Source organism: Dreissena polymorpha, chromosome 5 (assembly GCF_020536995.1).
Source record: "Dreissena polymorpha isolate Duluth1 chromosome 5, UMN_Dpol_1.0, whole genome shotgun sequence".
NCBI classification, from domain to species: Eukaryota; Metazoa; Mollusca; class Bivalvia; order Myida; family Dreissenidae; genus Dreissena; species Dreissena polymorpha.
Window position 1 is genome coordinate 84,420,124 of NC_068359.1, and position 23,541 is coordinate 84,443,664.

The window sequence follows — 23,541 nt, forward strand, 5'->3', positions numbered from 1 at the left end:
TCTGTTTTTTGACAGAATAATGCCCCCTTTTATAGTTAGAAAATTGAAAATTTGGGTAAATTTTGTGTTCAGGTCTACTCTTATCCTATTTGTGTTAAGGTCTACTCGTATCCTAAAGTATCAAAGCTATATCGTCTACTTAATGTTATAAGTCATGTAACTGACATTTTTAAACATTTTATTTCTTTCCCATTTTTGTTTTTTTTATTAAGGTGACATACATCAACTGTTAAATAATATTAAGTCTACCTTTTTGGTAAAATTAATGTTTTTACCAAATTTTCAAAATTGACATTACGGACACATGTAATTTGCTGAATGAAAAAGTAGCATAACTGACATTTAGTTAAATTTTCAGGAGAAGGAAAAACTTCTTTATTGAAATAAAATAGGGATACTTACAGAGTGAAACAAACACATGGGATATTTTCAGATTTGAATACTGGTATTTTACGCATCTTTAGGCAGTTCTGTGTACCAAGGATAAATACAATATTTAAACATTCATGTACAATGCACAATACTAAAAACCTGAATTGTAACTGTAATGTATTTCAGATTCAGAGATGTCTGTGTTGTTTCTAAGGTCATGTGAAAAATTAAGTTTATATGTTTATAGGTTTAAAATTGCAAATTGTCCTCTTACTTGCCCTTGTATTTCAAGATAGAATACTTTCCTTCCCAGAGGAAAGAGATCTGGGTTTGAATCCCAGTGGGGGCTTCAGAGGATGATTCATTTTAAGAAAAATGAATATATTTGCTTTACTTTGTCTCTAACTTAACCAAATAACTCTGACAATGCCTTTACAAGTATGCAGTTTTTGATAATTCAATTATGCAAGAAACATGTATAATTTTAGGGTAGACTTAGACAGCAAACTAAGAATTGGCATCCATTTTAGTTTTTTAAGTCAATACAACAATAAATGCATATAGGAACACATATTTAAATTAAAAATGCAACAATCAGAGGACATAATCAATTAAATAGTAAATGACTACTTTAAATATTTTTTAGCACTGTTTGTTTTTCAGAGATTTGTGAATATGACGTTTTATGTTCCTTCCATTGAACTAATGCAATATGTGCTTTGGAACTGGAATCATTTAGTGTTGGAAAGCTGATGTTTCACGTCCAGAGGGTCCTTGCTTCCGGAAAGCTGAAAATTGTATATGATCTCCCCACTCATTCCATCCCGCGAAACCCTTAAGGTGTCGCAAGTCTAGTATGGAATGAGTGATGTATTGGACGTCATCATTGATGACGTTCATTCGAACGAATGATAAAGGGGGCTAAGTTTCATTAAGTTGAGGCATATAGTCGCGATTTGAGGCGCTTGAAAACTGGTCGGCAACTTTTGCTGAAATTTGACATGTAAATGGACCAGAATGCGATCTACCTGTTGGCGTAGGCGTTATACCTGGGAAAAATCTAGTTTTTGATTAAATCACGAAAAAGTTTCGAAAGTTTGACAAAACCGGATTTACAAAATGCGCTATGTGGATATACCGAAATCCCTACCGAAATCCCCGAAATCAAACTTTGATAAAAACAATGTTTCATCAGTGATTTCAGTGTATTTCGCAACAATCTATATTAAAATACGCAGTTTTTCGATAAATAATCAATATTAATGGGGATTTCGTGGGATCTAGGGGATTCCTGGGGATTTTGGTAATTGCGGGAACATCGGTATTTTTTCACACCCGTCAAAATGGCCGACTTCGACAGAAAGAACGCTTAAAAAGTTTTTACAAAATAACATCATCACAAACGATGTAAAGTGAACGCTACTTATCCGTTTTGTAGATAAGTATACGATCCATTGGAAAACACTAACATTTGACATAAAAAAACGCCAGTGGATATGGAAATCTTCAGCATTCGAAATAGCAGACGGCGTCGACCAATGGCTGTCAATACAGGTTCGAAAAGAACGCGAGAAAGTATTAACAAAATAACATAGATGATGTAAAGTGAACGCTAATTCGCTGTTTTGTAGATAAGTATACGATCTATTGAAAAATCATATTATTTGACACAAAAACACCCGTGGATATGGAAATCTTCAGCGTAACGAAATAGCAGACATCACACGGCGTCTCATCTGGATCTACGCTGTTTGTCAAGGCCGATAATATAATGAATGGAAATGCACAAACTCAGTAACTGGCAAGCATATATGCATTAGTAGGTTGTTTCATGATTATTCAGAAACGACTACATAATTCTTTTGGTTCAGCCAGTGCAACTTAACAGAAATAAGTATAAAAATGTTCTACACCTGACAACAATGTGCCAACTTAATACAAGGTAAGTTGTTTACATTATTTAAAATATTGCAAGCTTACAGTACTCAACAATAAACAGCTGGTACAATGTAATATCATCGTTTTAATTTTAATAAGCCCTTGGTTAATTACCCTTTTTAATGTTATGGATCAATGCATCTCTAACACCTTCAATTGACTTGTTCATGAAAAATATACACCCTCAGTGCATGTTATCCCATACACCATCAATCACTTACTAAGGCTCGATTGGTCATTCTCGGCTCGGGTACTACTTACCGGTACATGTACCCCGGGTACTCTTAACTTTACTTACATGTTCCCCGGGTACGGTAAATAAACTTAAACATATCGCAAATATTAGATTGTATCCGAGTTGTATATCTGCCAAAAATCCGATGTCGTTAAACATGCTACCGATAACGTAAAACAATATTGTTAACCTTAAACAACCTTCTCTTTTAAAAAATCTGCATCAACATGCTTTTTAGTTTGAGTGTTGAGAGGACGCCGTAGGAATAAGCAAGTAATCAAGAATACGTCTCTGTTTCTGCTTTTATTTCCTTCATGTATAATGACGATAAGGATTGAAGACTAACATTGACAACAATGATCACAAGCATTTACGACTAACACTGACGACAAGCATTGTTAAATTAACAATTTAATTTGAATAATAAGATTATAGTACAACAGATATGCTTTTCAAAGTATAATATAATAGCATACACTCATTAGAATAAGAGTTTCATAAATAACAATTTGAAACATTTTCAATCAATATCGAAATATCTTATACAATATTTATTACACAGCATGAATTAATTGTTAAAACATAATATAAATACCGAATATGGTGTTCCCCATTTAACGGACCTTGCAAACCAAATAATGTTTCTTTAAAAAAATCTATGACGGTAAAAAGTGAGCGTGCGATGTCGCGGAAAATATTATACTTTACGACGTCATACAATGACGAGACTTTAAACAATTTAAGATTTAAAATTAAATCACATCATTGATTTTAACAATGAGTTTTGATAATATAAATGCCATTGAACAGAAAATTGACATAAATGTAAACATAATTAATTTTTACAAAATACCCGACAACAACCGATTTAGTGTTAAAATTCCCGGGTACGTTTTAGTATTTTTACCGTACCCAGGGTACGAGCCTTACTAACTGTATTATTATTATATCTCACCGACTACACGGTACCTTTACCTTGTTGTGTTTATCAACCTGGAATTTATGTAAAATCCGGCTTTCTTTACTTTTATTTTTCATTCATTTGATTACGCAATTGTTGACGTACCTCGTGGAAAATTATTTGAATCTTTGGATTTTAATGGTGACAAGCTGGAAGTGTCAATTTATTTTAAATACGAATCTAAGATTTTAAGTATTGTGTGTTTTTCATGCATAATTCAGTGTTTTCCAGAAAATTGAGTACCAGTTAATTGGCCGGCAACTATGCAGTAAAACAAAAGCATTTATGACATTTACTTAATATATTTGGGAAAAGAAGCCGTCATGTAAATGTAAGAGTAAATGTAACCGGCAGAATCGCTGGCTGCCGGTATTTAAAGAGAACACTGATAATAGTAAACTAAATCTCTACGACACGATTACAGCGTTGTAAAATTGTGTTTTGGGTGATAATGGCTAGTAATTCATACAAATGTTATTAAAAAATATTGTGCTTTAAAATTAATTTTGAGAATGGGATGGAAGAACAGAAAATGAAGAGCATACAGGGATGGAAATAAGTGGTTTCCCATGAGCCCGGGGCAAGTAGATTTTGGCCTGGGCAACTCAATTTCAAAAGTTGGTAAACTTGTTTTTTTTAATCTTAAAACAATTCAGCGCAATAAAAATTGAAAAACAATTGATCACCATGGATCAATACTAGTTAAATAACATTCATTATATAGGAATAGGACATGATTCAATTCAGGCTCATAATAATACATCATGCATTGAACATGTGTATTGTCAGCAAATGTATATAATTATCTATTATTTTATTAAAAAAATGTATAATAATATTCACATGTTCATATTTCTGGGCTCGTTATTCTTTATCTGGGCAACCAAAATACTAAAGATGGTTGCCCACAATAGTAAAAAGTTAGTTTCAATCCCTGGCAAATCATTGTAACTTTATTGTTTAACTGCATTGCATTAAAATTGTGATTGAGGTAAGCTTGTTGTTTATAGTATATTTACTTTTTAGCTCGACTATTATATATGAAATATATATAGTGGACCTATCCTACTCACCCCGGCGTAGGTGCGCGCATTGGAATGTTTGCGTACCACCTCGAATATATTTCCTATGTCCATTGACATATTGCTTTCATACATGTATTTTGCTTCTTAACCAACATGACCCCAATGTATAAACAAAAGCAGATAACTGTATCAAGCATTTTGTAACTATTATGGCCTTTTTTTCACTAAGAATAAGCATATAATTGATAAATCTATTTTAAAGTTTGCGTACCACCTTTAAATTGCCACAACTTTTTTATTATGCTCTCCCCAAATTTTTTAAGGGGGGAGCATATAGTCGCCGCTTCGTCTGTCCGTCCGTGCACAATTTTTGTCCGGGCTATTTCTCAGCAACTAATGACTGGAATTCAATTTAACTTAATGGGAAGCTTCACTACCAAGAGGAGACATGCATATTATCAGCCGGTTCTGGTCAGATGATTTTTCACAGAGTTACAATGTATGGCCCTATGAAATTTTCCATTAAATGTACATATAACGCGATCTTCCTGTTGGCGTATTCGTTATTACTGGGAAAAATCTAGTTTTTGATTAAATCACGAAAAAGTGGTGTTTTTTATTGCGCAATCGCTATAAACACGTGGCTTGGCCGGAAGTTCATGTAGCCTTAATAGCAACCCCAAGACAATTCACCCCCAGGAGACAATTCACGGGCTAGACAATTCAAATTAGATTTTTCATACCCCAATTTTTCGATTTTCGTTATCATTTTTGTCGTACCCAAATGTTTTTCGTACCCAAATTTGTTCGTACCTAAAAAAAAATTCGTACCCATTATTTTCGTACCCAAATGTTTTTCGTACCCAATTTTTTTCGTACCCCTTTTTTTTCGTGCCCAATTTTTTTTGTACCCATTTTTTTCGTACCTTAATTTTTGTTCGTAACAAATTTTTTTCGTAACAATTTTTTTTTTCGTAACAATTTTTTTCGTACCCAAATGTTTTTTGTTCCCAATTGTTTTCGTACCCAATTTTTTTTTCGTACCCAAATAAAAAAAATCGTACCCATTTTTTTAGTACCCAAATTTGTTTCGTACCCAAATTTTTATTTGTACACATTTTTTTCGTACCCAAATAGTTATCGTACCCTAATTTTTTTTGTTTCCTTTATTTTTTCGTACTCTAATTTGTTTTCGTAACCAAATTAGTTTTTTTTCCTGCCCATTTTATGTTCATACCCAATTTTTCTTCGTACACAAATTTGTTCGTACCCAAATTTTTTCGTACCCATATGTCGTACTCAATTTTTTTTCGTACACAAATTTGTTCGTACCTAATTTTTTATTCGTACCCATTTTTTTCGTACCCAAATAGTTTTTCGTACCTTTATTTTGTTCGTAACCTTTTTTTTTCGTACTCAAATTTGTTTTCATACCCAAATTATTTTTTTTTTCGTACCCACTGCCCACATATTTTTTCGTACCAATTTTTTATTTTGAAATAATCGATTTTCAATTTGATTTGAACTCTCCACTCATTCCATCCCGCGAAACCCTTAAGGTGTCGCAACTCTAGTATGGAATGAGTGCTGTATTGGACGTCATCATTGATGACGTTCAATCGAACGAATGATAAAGGGGGCTAAAATTCGTTAAGCTCCAGCGTATAGCAGCGATTTGGGAGTTTTGAAAACTGGTCTGTAACTTTTGCTGAAATTTGACATGTATATGGACCAGAACTCGATCTACACGATGGCGTATTCGTCATATCTGGGAAAAGTCCAGTTTTTGATAAAATTACGAAAAAGTGGTGTTTTTTATTGCGCAATCGCTATAAAATGAGTTCTCGCCGGAAGCGTTAATAGCGTTAATAGCAACCCAAACACAATTCAACCCAAGGAGACAATTCACGCGATAGACACTTCAAATTTGATTTTAATTAATACATATTGCGATTTTATTCCCAAATTAATAAATAAATTCATATTGCGTTTAACATACATAGCTGAACCCGTTTAGAAAATATTAACAAAACAAACAAAAACAAACAACAGTTAAATTTCATTAATGTAAATATGGTAACCTGATTACATATCCACTAGCGTACACATGAAAAATAGTTCGCAAGTAAACAACAAACAATCAAATTTAAACGCAAATAAGTTAACAAAATATATAAAATAAATCCGAGAAATTGATACTTAAAAATACAATTTCTGCACTAAAAACATTTTTGAGAGTCATTAAAACACATAATTTCGGAAGTATACAACCAACATTCAATATGGCTGCCAATGAACGTTCGAAAAGAACGCGAGAAAGTATTTACAAAATAACATCATCAAAATAATTAAAGTGAACGCTACTTCGCCGTTTTTTAGATAAGTATACGATCTATTGAAAAACACTAGCATTTGACATAAACACACCCGTGGATATGGAAATAGACATCACGCGGCTCCCGCATTTTGCGCTGTGTACGGTTGTTCAGAAAACTTGGTAAGTGTCATTGTGTTCTTGAATTTGTCCGATGAGTTGAATTTTATATACCATTACCATGCGAGAAAGTTTTCAAACACATTTATTTCTCACGAAACTTACCTTTAAAAATAAACAACACAAATATTAGTGGCACGAACTGGTATTGGCACGAAACGACAATCAACCGTTAAAGTTCAAGGGCATAATTTGAATGGAAATACATGTGTTGAATATTGGATAAATTAATCGTTTTGCCGTTAAAAGGGTAATTTTTTTTGGTTTGCTTTGCTTATTTTTTTTATCAAAACACAAGTTTTATAGTTTGATTTCTGTATAACAGTTCAGTTAACGTTATATCTTGAATTTATAAATATCGAAATAGATGTCGGAGTTTGCACATTTCGGACGTTGCTATGCAAATTGCAAGTTAGTTCTCGATAGAATATACTGTTTTACCTTTCGCATACAGTTGTGCAGCTGTTTTCCATGTAATGATGCAATGTTTTACGTCTGGAATACCCCCCTCGATGATTATAAATCATTAACTTCTCAAATTATAAGCATCGTCAACTTGACAAGGTTCTGTTTAATTAATAAATGGTAGAATATGTAAAGCTGAGTAACATTAATTCAGCACACATGACTTGATATGAAATACATATATATCTCGTGTGGCGTATTTTCATTTAAACTCTGGGTTTAATGACTACAAGTCGGCCGTGCAGTTAAATATTTTTTAAAGCATAGAAATATTCCAAAATTATTTTGGATTTTGTGTTTGTCATGCATAATTTAAATTTTCATAGGAATAAAATAACTTACAGCGACAGGATTACGGCTTTGTTATGGTAAGCATTTGATACAAATGTTATTAAGAATGAGTGTGGTTGTAAATAAATTTTGACAAAATGGAACGAAAAAAAAACACACAAAATGGAAGTGCGTGCATGTTACTGTATCTTGCAACTTTATTGTTTTAAGAATTGGATTAAAGTTTAAATTTAGGTAAGCGTGTCGCTTATACTAAATTAAGTTCTTAATATCTCCTTTGCTCTTATATGGTATGAAATGCGTATCTCGTGTAACGTAATTTCATTCAAACTCTGGATTTTAATGACGACAAGTCAGACGTGTTATTTTATTTAACAGTAAAATATTTTTAAAGCATCAAGAGATTGTAAAAAATATTTCCGATTGTATTTTTGTCATGCATAATTTAATCTTCCATAAGAATAAAATAACTCGCTGTGTCAATATTTCGGTTTCCTTAATCATGTTTTAGGTAAGAATGGTTAGCATTTGATACACAAGTTTTAAAAAAAATAGTGTGGTTTTTAATAAATTTTGAGAAAGAGACGGATGATCAGAATTGGAGGTTCAAATCTTTGTCAAGTATAAAATGTTAACCATTCTGACCTAAAACACAATACAGGAAACCATACATCCAACTTGTCGTCATTAAAGTCCAGAGTTTACATGAAATTATGTTACACGAGATATGTATTTCATACTATACAGAAGCGAAGGAGTCATAAAAAAAACTCAATTTAGTATTAACAACATGCTTACATGTACATCAATTTTAACTTTAATTCTTTGCTTTGAACAATAAAGTTACAAAGATTTGAACCTCCAATTCTGGTCATATTACATTAATATTTGCATATTTTAATACCATATAAATATTGTTTAAATCTATTTGTTGATAAATTTAAAATAGCTGACTTTCCTCTTACATGCCCTTGTATTTCAAGATAGAATACTTTCCTTCACAGAGGAGAGAGGTCTGAGTTTGAATCTCAGTGGGGGCTTCAGAGGATGATTTATTTTTAGAAAAATGATTATATTTGCTCATCTTTTTAAATGACTTTGAGCCACACACCTTAAAATTAACTGCATGGCATAGTAAATTTAAGTATAAATAAGAAACATATCTTTATCTTTGCCATTTAGAATATATCTGGTGATTACAAGGTAGAAATCCGTCTTTTTTGCGCTTTAAAACTTAAAAATAATCGCGTTTGTAGAAATAGACGTAAATGTCTACAAATCCTACTTTCAGTTTAAAAGCGGTACCGTTTGAACAATAATATATTACTTTGTAACTAGGCTATAGATTTAATTTTATCTATGCCAATTAGAATATACAATGTATCTGGTGGTTACAAGGTAGAAATCCGTCTATTTTGCGCTTTAAAACTAAAAAATAATTGCCTTGGTCAAAATATGAGAATACGTATATAGAAATCCTACTTACTGTTTTTAAATAAAAAAATAATAAATTACTTTCTACCTAGGCTATAGATTAAATGACAATTTTGCACACTTTAAATTGCATCTTTATGTATTGATTAACATGTATTTCATTTCAAAGTGTGTGGCTTTAACCAAATAACTTTGAACATTTATTTTAAAGAATATGGTTTCTGAAAATTCAATTATTGAAGAAACATTTATAATTTGAGGGTACAATAAGACAGCAAACTAAGAATAGACATCCATTTGAGTTTTTTTTTATCAATTGAATATGCTAAGAAAAATTAAATATCAGTCCGCCATTTGCAAAAAATGTAAACAGAACAATGGAAAATACCCTTTTTGCCTGAACGAACTACAGTGTGAAAGAACGTTCTATCATGTCATTTCATGCGATCTTTATAAACACGACTCAACATGAACCCACGACTCAATCAGAAACAACCTAGTCCAATTAAACGGACTCCCAGAGCCTTTGATCATTTCTGAAATCTTCAGCGTACGAAATTGCAGGTATTTAACAATATGAATGGAAATGCACAAACTCAGTAACTGGCAAACATATACATAAGTTGGTTGTTTCGTGATTTCTTAGAAAGGACTACATTATTCTTGTGGTTCAGCCAATGCAACTCAACAGAAATAAGTATTTAAAGTGTCTACACCGGACAACAAAGTGCCAACTTAATACAAGGTAAGTGGTTTACATCATTTACAATATTGCAAGCTTAGGATTCATTTGGACTTTATACAGTATTATACATTATATGAACCATAACAAACGGCAAAGGAACCAGACGTCTGAAAATAGCATTAATTGAAAAAGTGTATATTAGAATCTCTGCGATCACTTTCGTTACCATCATCAGCTGGTAATTATAATCGATTAATGTCATTGTTTTAATATTATTGTTTTCATTAATTTGAACACTCTTCCTTTCAGCATTGTACGCCTGGTTTTTAATCACCCATTTTAATCTTATGGTTGAATCAATGCACCTCTAACACGTTGAATTGACTTATTCATGAAAAATTATACACACTACATGTAGCACACTCACACCTTTGATAACTTAAATTACGGTTATAAGTATTAAAACCACATTTATTTTCATGCTAATGGTTAATTAGTATTTTTATATAAACGATGATTTTTTTTTATTATAACTAACACAGGGGTGTAAAATTACGGTTGCCCGCTCGCATTTGCGACTTCATATAAGCCTCGGGCGAATTCAATTTCCAAATTACTAGCCCGATCTGGCAACTGCATTTTCATTGACATAAAAATCGCTTTCTAAACGCCCATGAATGAATCCAGTTTAATCCAGTTGTTCACCCCGTCATGGTGTCTACACCCTAATAGAGCGACAAACAAGTCGGCCGAATGCTCAACACCCTTGCATTGTAACAGTTTCATGTCATCAGCACAAAAAAAGCGTGCCACACATTAGCACCTGAGTTACATGCAGTGCTCGTGGAAGGTGTGAATACAGTGAATAATTTTGATTCAATACTGATCTTACAAATTAAACACTGTTTGCGATATAGTAGGCACTGAAATTTAGTTAACACAAGCTACGATTTTTTATACCAAAAGTAAAGATCTCAAGGTTCTCTACACTACAAAGTTTTAAAAATTATAGCAATCAATAAGCCCATGCGTTTCACGCAGACAACATGTAATTTATGGAATCAAGTTTTGTTCTTTGTTTCTTACACACAAAATATATGCATTGTTGTAACGTTCACACCAGCTTATTTTATGTAATCATGTGCCTTGTGTGTATAAAAAGTCAGAAACGCTTTTGGGACTAAAAATAGCTACATGTTTGTATATGTCATAATTAACATTCAAAATTGATTTAACTAAATAAATTTTGATAATTTAAGTTAATAACATTCATTTAATCCAGTGAGTCAATAGAGTATTTTAAATAAATTATACATGTATTCAACAAATGAGAGCTATACAAGTTACATGTATATCTATGTACATTGCAAGCTTTATCATGATCATGATCCATGGATCAGAAGTATAGTTAAGTAAACAATTGATAGCTTAAAACAAAGAATCATTATACAGAACTCATTTAATTTTTAAGAATCAAGCCAACCACAAAATCAGTATGGGCGACTTCATTTTGTACTCAGGTGGACCTGCAGGGCCACTTGTTTTTAGCAAAATTTTACATCCCTTTTACACTGTTAGAAAGTGATGGTGTATACACCCCTCAGTGCATGTTATTTCATGGTATGAAATTACTGAGGGTGTATATTCCATACACCATCACTCACTTACTAAGGCTAGATTGGTCATTGTCAGCTCGGGTACTACTTACATGTACCCCGGGTACTCTTAAGTATACTTACATGTACCCCGGATACGGTTAATATACTTAAACGTACACGGTGATATTTGACTGGACATGAGTTGTATATCCGCCCAAAATCCCATGTCGTAAAACGCGCTACCAATTACCGTAAAATGATCACCTTAAACAAACTTATCTTTTAAAAAATCTGCATCAAAATGCTTTTTGAGAATGAGTTTCGATAATATAAAGGCCATTTAGCAGAAAATTGACATATATGTGAACAAAATGAATTTTTATAGCTGACAACAACAGATTTAGCGTTAAAATTCCCCGGTAAGTTTTAGTATATTTACCATACTCAGGATACATGTAAGTATACTTAAGAGTACCTGGGAAACATGTAAGTAGTACCCGAGCTGACAATGACCAATCGAGCCTTACTAACTGTATAATGATTATATCTCATCGACTTCCTTTACCTTGTTGTGTTTATCAACCTGAAATTTATGTAAAATCCAGCTTTCTTTACTTTTATTTTTCATTCAATTGATAACGCAATTTTTGGTGTATCTCGTGGGAAATTATTTGACTCTTTGGATTTTAATGACGACAAGCTCATGGAAGTGTCATTTTATTTTACAAATGAATCTAAAATGTATTTTAGTATTGTGTGTTTGTCATGCATAATTCAGTGTTTTCCAGAAAAATTTGAGTAGCCAGTTATATGGCTGGCAACTATGGAGTGAAACGAAAGCATTTGTGACATTTTACTTTATATATTTGGGGATTAGCCGGCATCTAGAGTAAATGTAACCGGCAATTTCGCCGGCTGCCGGTACTTACAGAGAACACTAAATAAAATAACTCGCTGCGACAGGATTATGGCTTTGTAAACGTTTTTTGGGTTGAAATGGTTAGCATTCAATACAAATGTTATTAAAAAATATTGTGGTTTAAAATAAATGTTGAGAAAGGGATGGAAGGACAGAAAATGAAAGTGCATACCATTGTAACTGTATTGTTATAAGCATTGCATTTAAAGGGGCCTTTTCAAAGATTTTGGCATGTTTTGAAATTTGTAATTAAATGCTTTATATTGATAAATGTAAACATTGGATTTCAAAAGCTCCAGTTAAATTTAAAGAATAAAATTTCAAAAATAAAAAAGGTAACCCTCAGCACCTGGGCTTGAACCTCTGACCCCTGGAGTTCTGGAGAAAAAAGTCTAACACTTAGACCACTTGGACATCCTTCCTAATACAAATTAAGATGTATTTTATACTTTATATAAGCAATCCTCGTAGTTTCACAAAATATAACGACAACAACAGAACTCTTATAATTATTAATTCATTTCACCTTGCAACGCTTTATAATTTTCAACTTTTTAAATTGTAAAAATATGCATATACTGCCTATTTTACAGCATGGTAAATGTTCAGTATTGCTGTTCCTCACACATATCATAAATAACGAAAATTTGCGAATCTGAAACAACTTTTTTCAATTTTGTCAATTTACCCGAAGGTGAAAAGGCCCATTTAAGTTGTGATTGGAGTAAGCTTGTTGTTTACACTATATATATACATATATATGTTTTTGACTCCTATTATAAAGCTGAAATCAGCAATTTGTTTCTTTCTTTGTAAAGTACAGGAAATTGGCACTTTCCCATTTGGGGAAAAAAAACAATTTCCCAATGGCTGTCAACAAATTCCCAACTGAAGGTTTTATAAATAAATTGCAACATTTAGTTAGTTTGTCTATGCAGCAGTACGGCTTGAACATAAGTCAATATAATATTGTCAACTTGGCAACACTAAATTATCAGTTACAAGTATTTGTGAGCAAAACAAATTGTCCCAGCGTGAAGACTACACGACACAAATTTTTTTATTTAAGGTAGCGCACACATAATGGGCACCTATCCAAATATAATTAATGTATTATTTTCTTAATCAGCATCATTCCACTGAACTACATGCACATTTTTAGGTAGGCTTTGCATGCTTTTAAAAAATTCTACTGATTTTTAGCTTGGCTGTTTTCGGAGAAAATCTGAGGTATTGTCATAGCCAGCTCGTCGTCCGCCTTCCGCGTCGTGCTAAAACCTTTACATTTTGTTAAGGTTTTGAACATTGGCTCTTAAATCAAAGTGCTTCAACCTACAACTTTGAAACTCCACATGTAGCTGCACCTTGATGAGTTATACATGCAACACCCATTTTTGGGTCACTGGGTCAAAAGTCAAGGTCACTATGACCTCTAAAAAAATAATAATCTGACAAACTTTAATTTATTAAAAACTACATCCGCAGCCGAGCGTGGCACCTGTTATGCGGTGCTCTAGTTTTTTTAAACCACCCCCACGCTCGGCTTTTATCTAGTTTATTTGCACCACTAGAGTATATTAAAGTTCCAATAATTCATGCAGATTTCCAAATATGGGCATGCTGTTGGTGTGTACAGATGCAGTAAAGGTGTTAACAGTTTAAACAAGATGAAATAAGTATCCTTTTAAAGACAATTATCTTTTTAAGTCACCGGATTGAAAGATCGGGGGTATATTGTTTATGGCCTGTCTGTCACTCAGTGTCATTCAGTCAGTCAGTCATTCATTGTGTGTGTCCCAAAACTTTAACCTTGGTCATAACTTTTGCAATATTGAAGATAGCAACTTGATATTTGGCATGCATGTATATCTCATGGAGCTGCACATTGTGAGTGGTGAAAGGTCAAGGTCATCCTTCAAGGTCAAAGGTCAAAATATGGCTTCAAAGTGGCGCAATAGGGGTTATTGTGTTTCTGACAAACTCATCTCTTCTTATAACTTGTTATCTAGGGCATAGCGCCATGAAATGTAAGTAGTTTCAGCCAAGTAGAACTTGGGTTGGTTAAAAACAAAGTTTTATAAAATTCAACATAGTATTATTTTAAGTAATATTTTGAACTTAGTTTTTAAAGATACACTATATACAGCAAAAATACCAAGAAATAGAGACATTTACCGTTTACTTTTTTAAATAAAAATGCACCATGCATGATTCGTATTTTCATAACGGTGTTTTAATTTAAAAAAATGGAAGAATGTGCATAAAAATTGCAACATATTTAACAATAAACTTAGCTTATATGCTATATTAAATCAAATTAGGTTAGAAAAGAAATAAAACGCGTTGCAAAAAAGTACAAAAAAACATGTTTATACCATAGAATTCACTTTGTTTGTTCTAATATTCATGAACATCGGTATGAACATTTAACTTCAAAATTAATATTGGGTATATAAATTAAGCATTTATATTTCATAAAGAACTTTCATTTTTGATGCCAATAGTTTAGTTTCTTAGGGTCTCAGGTGAGCGCCTGGGCCCTATGGCCCTCTTGTTACTAACAGAGTAAAACAAAAATATGGCATATTTTTAGATTTGAATACTGTTCGGTGTACCACTAACAAGTAAAAAAATACTTGACCATTCATACCAAACGACACAAACCATACAGCCCAGATTAGCGAAATATACTGCCCAGATTTGCAGACCATAAGGAACGCTGAATGGGTCAAGGTCCCCCTTGATACTACTTACTCATACCCCGGGTATACTAATTTTTTCATGCCCAAAATATTCGAACCCACATTTTTTTTGTACCCTAATTTTGTTCGTACCCAAAATTTGATTTCACACATTTTTTTGGTAAACAAAATTTTAGTACCAACATTTTTTTTTCTTACCCAAAATTTTCGTACCTAAATTTTTCACATATGGGTACAAAATAAAAAAAAATGGTTGCAAATTTCTTTTAATTTTGGTAAGAAAAATATGGGTACGAAAAAAATGTGGGTACTAAAATTTTGGTTACAAAAACAAAACAATTGGGGTACAAAAACAAATTTGGGTACGTAAACAAAATGGGTACGAATATTGTGAGCAAGAAAAAAATGTGGGTACAAAAAAATTAGGTACCAAACAAAATTGGGTACAAATTTTTCTGGGTACTTCTTGCCCGTACCCCTGGTACTTTGAAGTATACTTCCCCGTACCCTGGGTGCTTTGAAGTATACTTCAAAGTACCTGGAGTAGAGAGGAGTAGTACCCAGGGGGACCTTGTACCATTCAACTTAAGTATGTCGTCGATTAATTATTCAACCAAATGACTGCTTTATACTTACTACCAGAAAGTGAAGACATGGTGGCATCATCAATTGTGTTTAATGGCCAGACTGCCACCCAGTGTGTTTTATGACACCATGTTGTTAATTAAGTCTGGACAATATCTGATTAAAAAGAGATAATCGAATTATGCAGAACAAAGGGGCAATTAAACACCGAAATACAAAGGCTTACACAATTTTATGATGCAAACAATGAAATTGCATTTAATTTAATGTTTATTTAATGTGTCAACGTGTTAGTTTTCTAGGACAAATACCATTATGGTTATTTTTTTATGTTGTTTATTTGGAATTGATGTATTTCTTGCTTGTTTTTTAATGTATTTGTTTGAGTAGAACAGCTTGCTGGCACGTTGAAAAATAAAGTCTAAATATAATCGTTCAAATATAAATGATCACGCTCTATTTGTCCCCATGTGTCTTTTTTTTTGCCTACCAATGCCATTGTGTACACACCGGTCTTACTGACAATAACGTAGTGACGTCACCATCTATGTATAGAATGTACCAATGCAGTCCAGATGCAAACACGCAGGTGCGCATGAAGTCACGCGTGAACTGGTCTTTACCGGGAAACACCACGCGACACATTCCGCCTAATTTCTCATTGGCTGATTTATATGATTCGATGCAAAACGTCACTGAATTCGAAAAAAGGCGGTAAAGCTATATTTCCAAGGCAAATCGGACAAGTAACACGTGAAATTGGTTCGGATATTGGAAAAAAGAAACGCGTGTGTTAGTCAGTTTAATAGTTAGTTCGTTTAACGTTCATAAAATTAATATTTAAAATTAAATGTGTTAAAACTAAAATATAAGGGGGGCATAAATATAATCTAAAGATAACAATCTTTGGGTATAACAAATAAAGGCAAACCAAAACAATTTCATATCTGCTTGATTAAGTGTTCACTTTCATATACAATGTACTTACACATCCTGTAAGTTACAAAGACACTCAACTCAAACGACAAATTAATAATAAATCTTTCAAGCAGATAGCATTTGCTCTAAATAATAAATGTCAGAAGACAGCGCGCTCCACTTTTCGAGTTCTTGACAGTATAATGTAAGCCATTATGGGGAAATTGTTCATATTCAATAAGGTCAAGGTAATATAGTCATATTCTAACTGGAAGAGGACCACTATTGAAACATATGGATCGCTTATGTTTTAAAGGAGTGGTACATTAATGATTATAGACGATTCTGAGTTCAGGTATATTTTCCACAATCTTTTGAACATTTGTAAAGACACAAAACAAACTAATAAGATTATATTTCAAGTTTGATAGCAAAAGCTTGGGTGGGATGGTTGGACGGTCTTTCAAAAATAAAATAAATATTTGTTTTTTTTTACGTTTCAAAAAAAAAATAATTTGGGGGGGGGGGGGGTCGGGATTCTGGGGGGGGGGGAGTGGGGGATGGTTTGGGTGGAGCCCATTGTGGTATGTAAGGTAAGTGTTGTTTTGTCAAAGTATGATTCAAATCTGATCCTAAATAAAGAAGTTATGGCAATTTATGCAAAATTTATTTATTTGACCTTGAGATTCAATGTCATTCAAAGGTCAAGGTCAAATTCAGCTTGCCAGGTACATTACCGTCATGATAGTAAGAAAGTATTTAAAGTCTGAAAGCAAAAGCCTTGATACTTTAGAAGTAAAGTGGATCTAAACACAAAATTTAACAAAATATTCAAAGTTACTAAGTCAAACAAGAGATGTGTTTGTAAGAAAGACATTCCCCCCTAATGCGTCGCTTTTTTTTTACCTTTGACCTTGAAGGATGACCTTGACCTTTCACCACTCAAAATGTGCAGCTACACGAGCTACACATGCATGCCAAATATGAATTTGCTGTGTTCAATATTAAAAAAGTTACGAAAAGTTATGTTTTTTATATTTTGACCTTTGACCTTGAAGGTTGGCCTTGACCTTTCACCACTCAAAATGTGCAGCTCCATGAGAAGTAAGTAAGAGATTGATTGGAGAAATGAAATTTTTATTTTTTTTATTTTTGACCTTTGACCTTGAAGGATGACCTTGACATTGACCTTTCACCACTCAAAATGTGCAGCTCCACGAGATACACATGCATGCCAAATATGAAGTTGCTGTGTTCAATACTAAAAAAGTTATGATAAAATTTTAACGAAGGTTAAAGTTTTAAGAAAGAAAAAATACAATGATATTTGACTTTTGACCTTGAAGGATGACCTTGACTTTTCACCACTCAAAATGAGCATCTCCATCAGGTACACATGCATGGTAAATATCAAGTTGGTATGTTCAAATTGCAAAAGTTATCAAACTTTAACAAAAATTAAAGTTGCAGGCAGGCAGGCAGGCAGGCAGGCAGGCAGGCAGGCAGGCAGGCAGGCAGGCAGGCAGGCAGGCAGGCAGGCAGGCAGGCAGGCAGGCAGGCAGGCAGGCAGGCAGGCAGGCAGGCAGGCAGGCAGGCAGGCAGGCAGGCAGGCAGGCAGGCAGGCAGGCAGGCAGGCAGGCAGGCAGGCAGGCAGGCAGGCAGGCAGGCAGGCAGGCAGACAGACAGACAGACAGACAGACAGACAGACAGACAGACAGACAGACAGACAGACAGACAGACAGACAGACAGACAGACAGACAGACAGACAGACAGAAACAATATACCCCTGATCTATCGGTCAGGGTGCATAATAAGGGCCATAATTCCGTCGAAATGCCAACCAGAGTTATGCAACTAGTCTGAGTTATATAACTTTGCCTGCACAGTCCCCTTATGATAGTTAGTTAGTGTTGCAAGTATATAAGCAATAGCTTTGATACTTAAGGAATAAAGTGGACCTAAACACAAAACTTAACCAAATTTTAAATTTTCTAAGTATAAAAAGGGGCATAACTCTAAAAATAATGCTGACAGAGTTATGCACCTTGACCTACACAACTGTTTTGTTGCTATAAAGAAGTATTCCAAGTTTGAGTTAAATATCTTTGATAGTGTTAAAGTTATTTAACTTTATAAAAACATTGAACCAACGCCGACGCCTACGCCCGGGTGAGTAGTATAGCTCTCATTTTTCTTCGAAAAGTTGATCTAAAAAGCCTTGAAAAGAAAGCTGAATAAGTAAGAGACTTTAATTGCCACATTGTTTATAGTACCTTATGAGTATCCATGGCCACTTCCCGCTTGAATTTATTTATCTGCCTTTTGAAGTAGCTTTCTAGATCGAAGCCCTTCTTCTTCCTGTTAAAAATTACAAATAGAGCATGCTACAGATAATGATGAATTGTTCTGACAAAAGGAAAACTTAAATTTATTGCAACAGTTTCAACTAGAAATGGCGCTGCAGAGGCTGATGCGTATCCCCAAGCCGCATGTTGTTAGTAAAATGAGCGAAAATCTCTGACCCGTCCCCATCCCAACCCCCATAACTTTTGACCCCGGGGTCAGATCAAAATTCCAAATAGTGCACCGTCGCACATATGCTCATAGCTACCATGTGTGTAAGTTTCAAGGTTCTATTGCTAATGGTGTAGGAGGAGATAGTGGCCAGGACGGACAGACAGCGGGGATAATCACATAATCCCCACGCTTTTCGAAAAGCGTGGGGATAAAAATATATAAAATGGGTAACATTGCGATATGTGTAGCCAAAGATAAAAATAATTAAACATTAGCACATTGAGCTCAGCTGAGAAAAAAATTCAACTCCCAGACTACCCACTTTTTCTTGTACAGGACTGGTGCCTCCAAGGTTATTTCTACTCCCAGAATACTCACTTTTTCTTGTACAGGACAGGTGCCTCCAAGGTTATTTCCACTCCCAGACTACTCACTTTTTCTTGAACATGACAGGTCATGGCTCAACATTAACCTAAAAATCAACTTACTTAGAAAATCTACTTGCCCTCTTAACGTAAAGCCACTTTCCCAAACATGAAATATCACATTAACTGTGAACCTCATATTTTTTAATAAAGATCAAAATGATACACCACAAAACCTTTTTTATTTTTGCACATTAAACAAAATGATTACAGCAATTAATGTCTAATTAAAGTCTTAATAAATGCTCTTTGTTCTTTTTGCACTTGCCCGGAAGGACAACTAGATTATAAAATAACTTGCCCTGACCCAACTTTTACTTGCCAGGGGCAATAGGACAACTGTTAATGTTGAGCCCTGCATGTGCCTCCAATGTTATTTCCACTCCCAGACTACTCACTTTTTCTTGTACAGGACAGGTGCCTCCAAGGTTATTTCCACTGAGCCAGATTGAGCTTGGGACTTCTTTGGGCTGCCAGAATGCATATCTACAAAGTCAATCAATACTTTGATTTAATCAATCAATTATTTTACAATCAATCAACAGAAGCAACTATTCCAATTTAGTATTTTGTTTCTTTGTTTTTTATTATGTGAGTAAATATCAACATTTACATTTATACCTATTAGTACATACAATTTACATTTTACAAACAAATATTCTACCTGTTATAATTATTTGTTTTAAATCTCAGCGGCATGAATTGTCCAAGCAATTGAAAATTAGTATGAAATACAACAGCTGCAAGAATACCAGCCATGCTGCATAAATACCTTAAGGTCACCGTAGCATAGAGGATGTGATGTCCCCCCAGGGCCAAAAAAACTTTTTCGCAAGGGGCCTCTTGTTCTTCCCCTTAACCAAAAGGGCCCTTTCCCCTAATGAAATTTCTTTAAAATCATGCATTTTTCTCTAAATTTCCAATCTACCTCAGTATTTTTCTTTCTCCAAAGCCATAAAATTGTGTCTTTTTTCCCCCGAAAAAAAGGCTGTGGCCCTGCCCCCTTGCAAGGTCATGGGTTGAATTCCCACTGTGGGAGTGTTATCTAATCCTAAGTACTGGTTCTACCCAGGAAACAGATTCAAGAGTTTAATTAACCTATAGGCTTTCGATGCAATCAAGCTAAAACAAATAGGTTTAAACAAAAACTAATACCAGCCATGCTGTGTACATACCCTGAACATCTTCCCACTCAGCCTCACTCTCGTCCTCGTCAAGTTCATCATCATCACTGGCCCCGCTGGAGTTTCTGGACGTGGATGGCTTGCTATCCCCCATGCCTTCCATATGCAGCAAGACTGCCATGGCGTCCATGTGGTCAACAGTCTTGGGTAAGGCACGATTAAATTTGGGACTTATTTTCTGGTCTAAATTGCGTGGGTTATGCATATTGTCATCAACTTCATCAAAGTCATCATCGCTTTCGATATCTTCTTCAGCACTGTGATCAATACAATTTCCTTCAGGATCCACTTCACTATATCTGTTTTTATTAAAGATATTGTTTGCTTTATTCTTGCATGATTCTGATGCTTTGTTAATTAAAGATACTTCTTGTTCCTTTGAAAAATCAACTGTAGTTTCAGATGGGTCATTCTTTTCATTTGATGATTTTGCACTATCTAATTTTCTTTTACCACGAGATTTGGGTACATTTTGAGGATTAGTGATACATTTGGGTTCTTTGGCCTTTCTTGATTTTTTGGGTTTAATTTCAGCTTCAGCTTCATTACCCATATTGCTGCGTTTGTGCTTACCCCTTCTCTTTACTTCTATGTCTTTCTTTTCTGTGTCTTTGCCTGCTTGTAATTCTGAATCATCCCATATTTTTTCATCTGCAGACTCATTATCAGCTTTTTTCATTTCAGATGAAAATTTTCTTAACTTCTTTGAAATACTTGTTTCAGATTTTTGTACATTTTTCCGATCCTGTGTCATTTTTTCATTGAAGTACTCAGAACGATTTAATTGACCACCCTTCTGCTTTAAAACTTTAGTGTTCTGCCTTTTTTTCTTCAAGCTATCATCAGCTGCCTTCTTCAGACAATCATCTGTCGATTCAGTATTTAGGGTTTTTCGCTTCCGTTTTGCCATTTGTTCTCTGCAAGTTAAGCACTAAAATTTTAAACTATAATTGATAAATTCAACAGAATGGCACAATGATTTTAATAACTCATCATAGGATTCAAGTCATGAAAGAAAAACATACATTTTTATATAACATGTGTTGTTATAATCCATGTAACTTTATTTTAATCGAAGTGGTTACATAACAACGTATCCGAAATATAATTGTCCGAAATATATGCACCTTAGAAAACATTCATAAATGGTGTGTCGTGATTTTAAAGTAATACCACTTCAAGCTTATTTTTTATTTTTAAATCTTCAGTCACTGCAAATACTTCATTAAACAATGCTTGTCTTTAAACGTGTCCTAAATTATTCTATTAAATATAAACAATAAAGAAATGTAAATACCGCGATGTTGTTGTTGTTCGCTCGTGAAAATCTTTATGGAATGAGTGCTGTATTGGACGTCATCATTGATGACGTTCAATCGAACGAATGATAAAGGGGGCTAAAATTCGTTAAGCTCCAGCGTATAGCAGCGATTTGGGAGTCTTGAAAACTGGTCGGTAACTTTTGCTGAAATTTGACATGTATATGGACCAGAACTCGATCTACACGATGGCGTATTCGTCATATCTGGGAAAAGTCCAGTTTTTGATAAAATTACGAAAAAGTAGTGTTTTTTATTGCGCAATCGCTATAAAATGAGTTCTCGCCGGAAGCGTTAATAGCGTTAATAGCAACCCAAACACAATTCAACCCAAGGAGACAATTCACGCGATAGACACTTCAAATTTGATATTAATTAATACATATTGCGATTTTATTCCCAAATTAATAAATAAGTTCATATTGCGTTTAACATACGAAGCTGAACCCGTTTAGAAAATATTAACAAAACAAACAAAAACAAACAACAGTTAAATTTCATTGATGTAAATATGGTAACCTGATTACATATCCACTAGCGTACACATGAAACATAGTTCGCAAGTAAACAACAAACAATCAAATTTAAACGCAAATAAGTTAACAAAATATATATAATAAATCCGAGAAATCGATACTTAAAACTACCATTTTTGCACTAAAAACATTTTTGAGAGTCATTAAAACACATAATTTCGGAAGTATACAACCAATAATCAAAATGGCTGCCAATGAACGTTCGAAAAGAACGAGAGAAATTATTTACAAAATAACATCATCAAAATAATTAAAGTGTACGCTACTTCGCCGTTTTTTAGATAAGTATACGATCTATTGAAAAACACTAGCATTTGACATAAACACACCCGTGGATATGGAAATAGACATCACGCGGCTCCCGCATTTTGCGCTGTGTACGGTTGTTCAGAAAACTTGGTAAGTGTCATTGTGTTATTGAATTTGTCCGATGAGTTGAATTTTATATACCATTACCATACGAGAAAGTTTTCAAACACATTTATTTCTTACGAAACTTACCTTGAAAAATAAACAACACAAATATTAGTGGCACGAACTGATAGTGGAACGAAACGACAATCAACCGTTAAAGTTCAAGGGCATAATTTGAATGGAAATACATGTGTTGAATATTGGATAAATTAATTGTTTTGCCGTTAAAAGGGTAAGTTTTTTTGGTTTGCTTTGCTTATTATTTTTATCAAAACACAAGTTTTATAGTTTGATTTCTGTACAACAGTTCAGTTAACGTTAAATCTTGAATTTATAAATATCGAAATAGATGTCGGAGTTTGCACATTTCGGACGTTGCTATGCAAGTTAGTTCTCGATAGAATATACTGTTTTACCTTTTCGCATACAGTTGTGCAGCTGTTTTTCCATGTAATGATGCAATGTTTAACGTCTGGAATACCCCCCTCGATGATTATAAATCATTAACTTCTCAAATTATAAG

General features: G+C 33.8%; 1 protein-coding gene across 1 annotated transcript; it reads right to left on the minus strand.

Moving 5' to 3' along the window:
- Nucleotides 1–18,887: 18,887 nt before the first annotated feature.
- On the minus strand, nucleotides 18,888–22,075 carry LOC127831415 (ribonuclease E-like). Its single transcript, XM_052356400.1, has 4 exons — nucleotides 22,047–22,075; nucleotides 20,741–21,666; nucleotides 19,964–20,051; nucleotides 18,888–18,981 (listed from the first exon to the last, which is right to left on the minus strand). Exons 2-4 carry the CDS (start codon nucleotides 21,657–21,659, stop codon nucleotides 18,888–18,890), a joined length of 1,101 nt encoding a protein of 366 aa, XP_052212360.1. The 5' UTR covers nucleotides 21,660–21,666; nucleotides 22,047–22,075.
- Between the last annotated feature and the right edge of the window lie 1,466 nt (nucleotides 22,076–23,541).

What these genes read in the sequence shown, in the direction of transcription:
- LOC127831415 (XM_052356400.1), bottom strand. Translation starts at nt 21,659, where the DNA reads ATGGCAAAACGGAAGCGAAAAACCCTAAATACTGAATCGACAGATGAT. An exon ending in TGAGTGGGAAGATGTTCAGG is followed by an intron (nt 20,052 to 20,740) that starts GTATGTACACAG and finishes TTGACTTTGTAG; the next exon opens with ATATGCATTCTGGCAGCCCA. An exon ending in CCTGTCCTGTACAAGAAAAA is followed by an intron (nt 18,982 to 19,963) that starts GTGAGTAGTCTG and finishes AATTTTTAACAG; the next exon opens with GAAGAAGAAGGGCTTCGATC.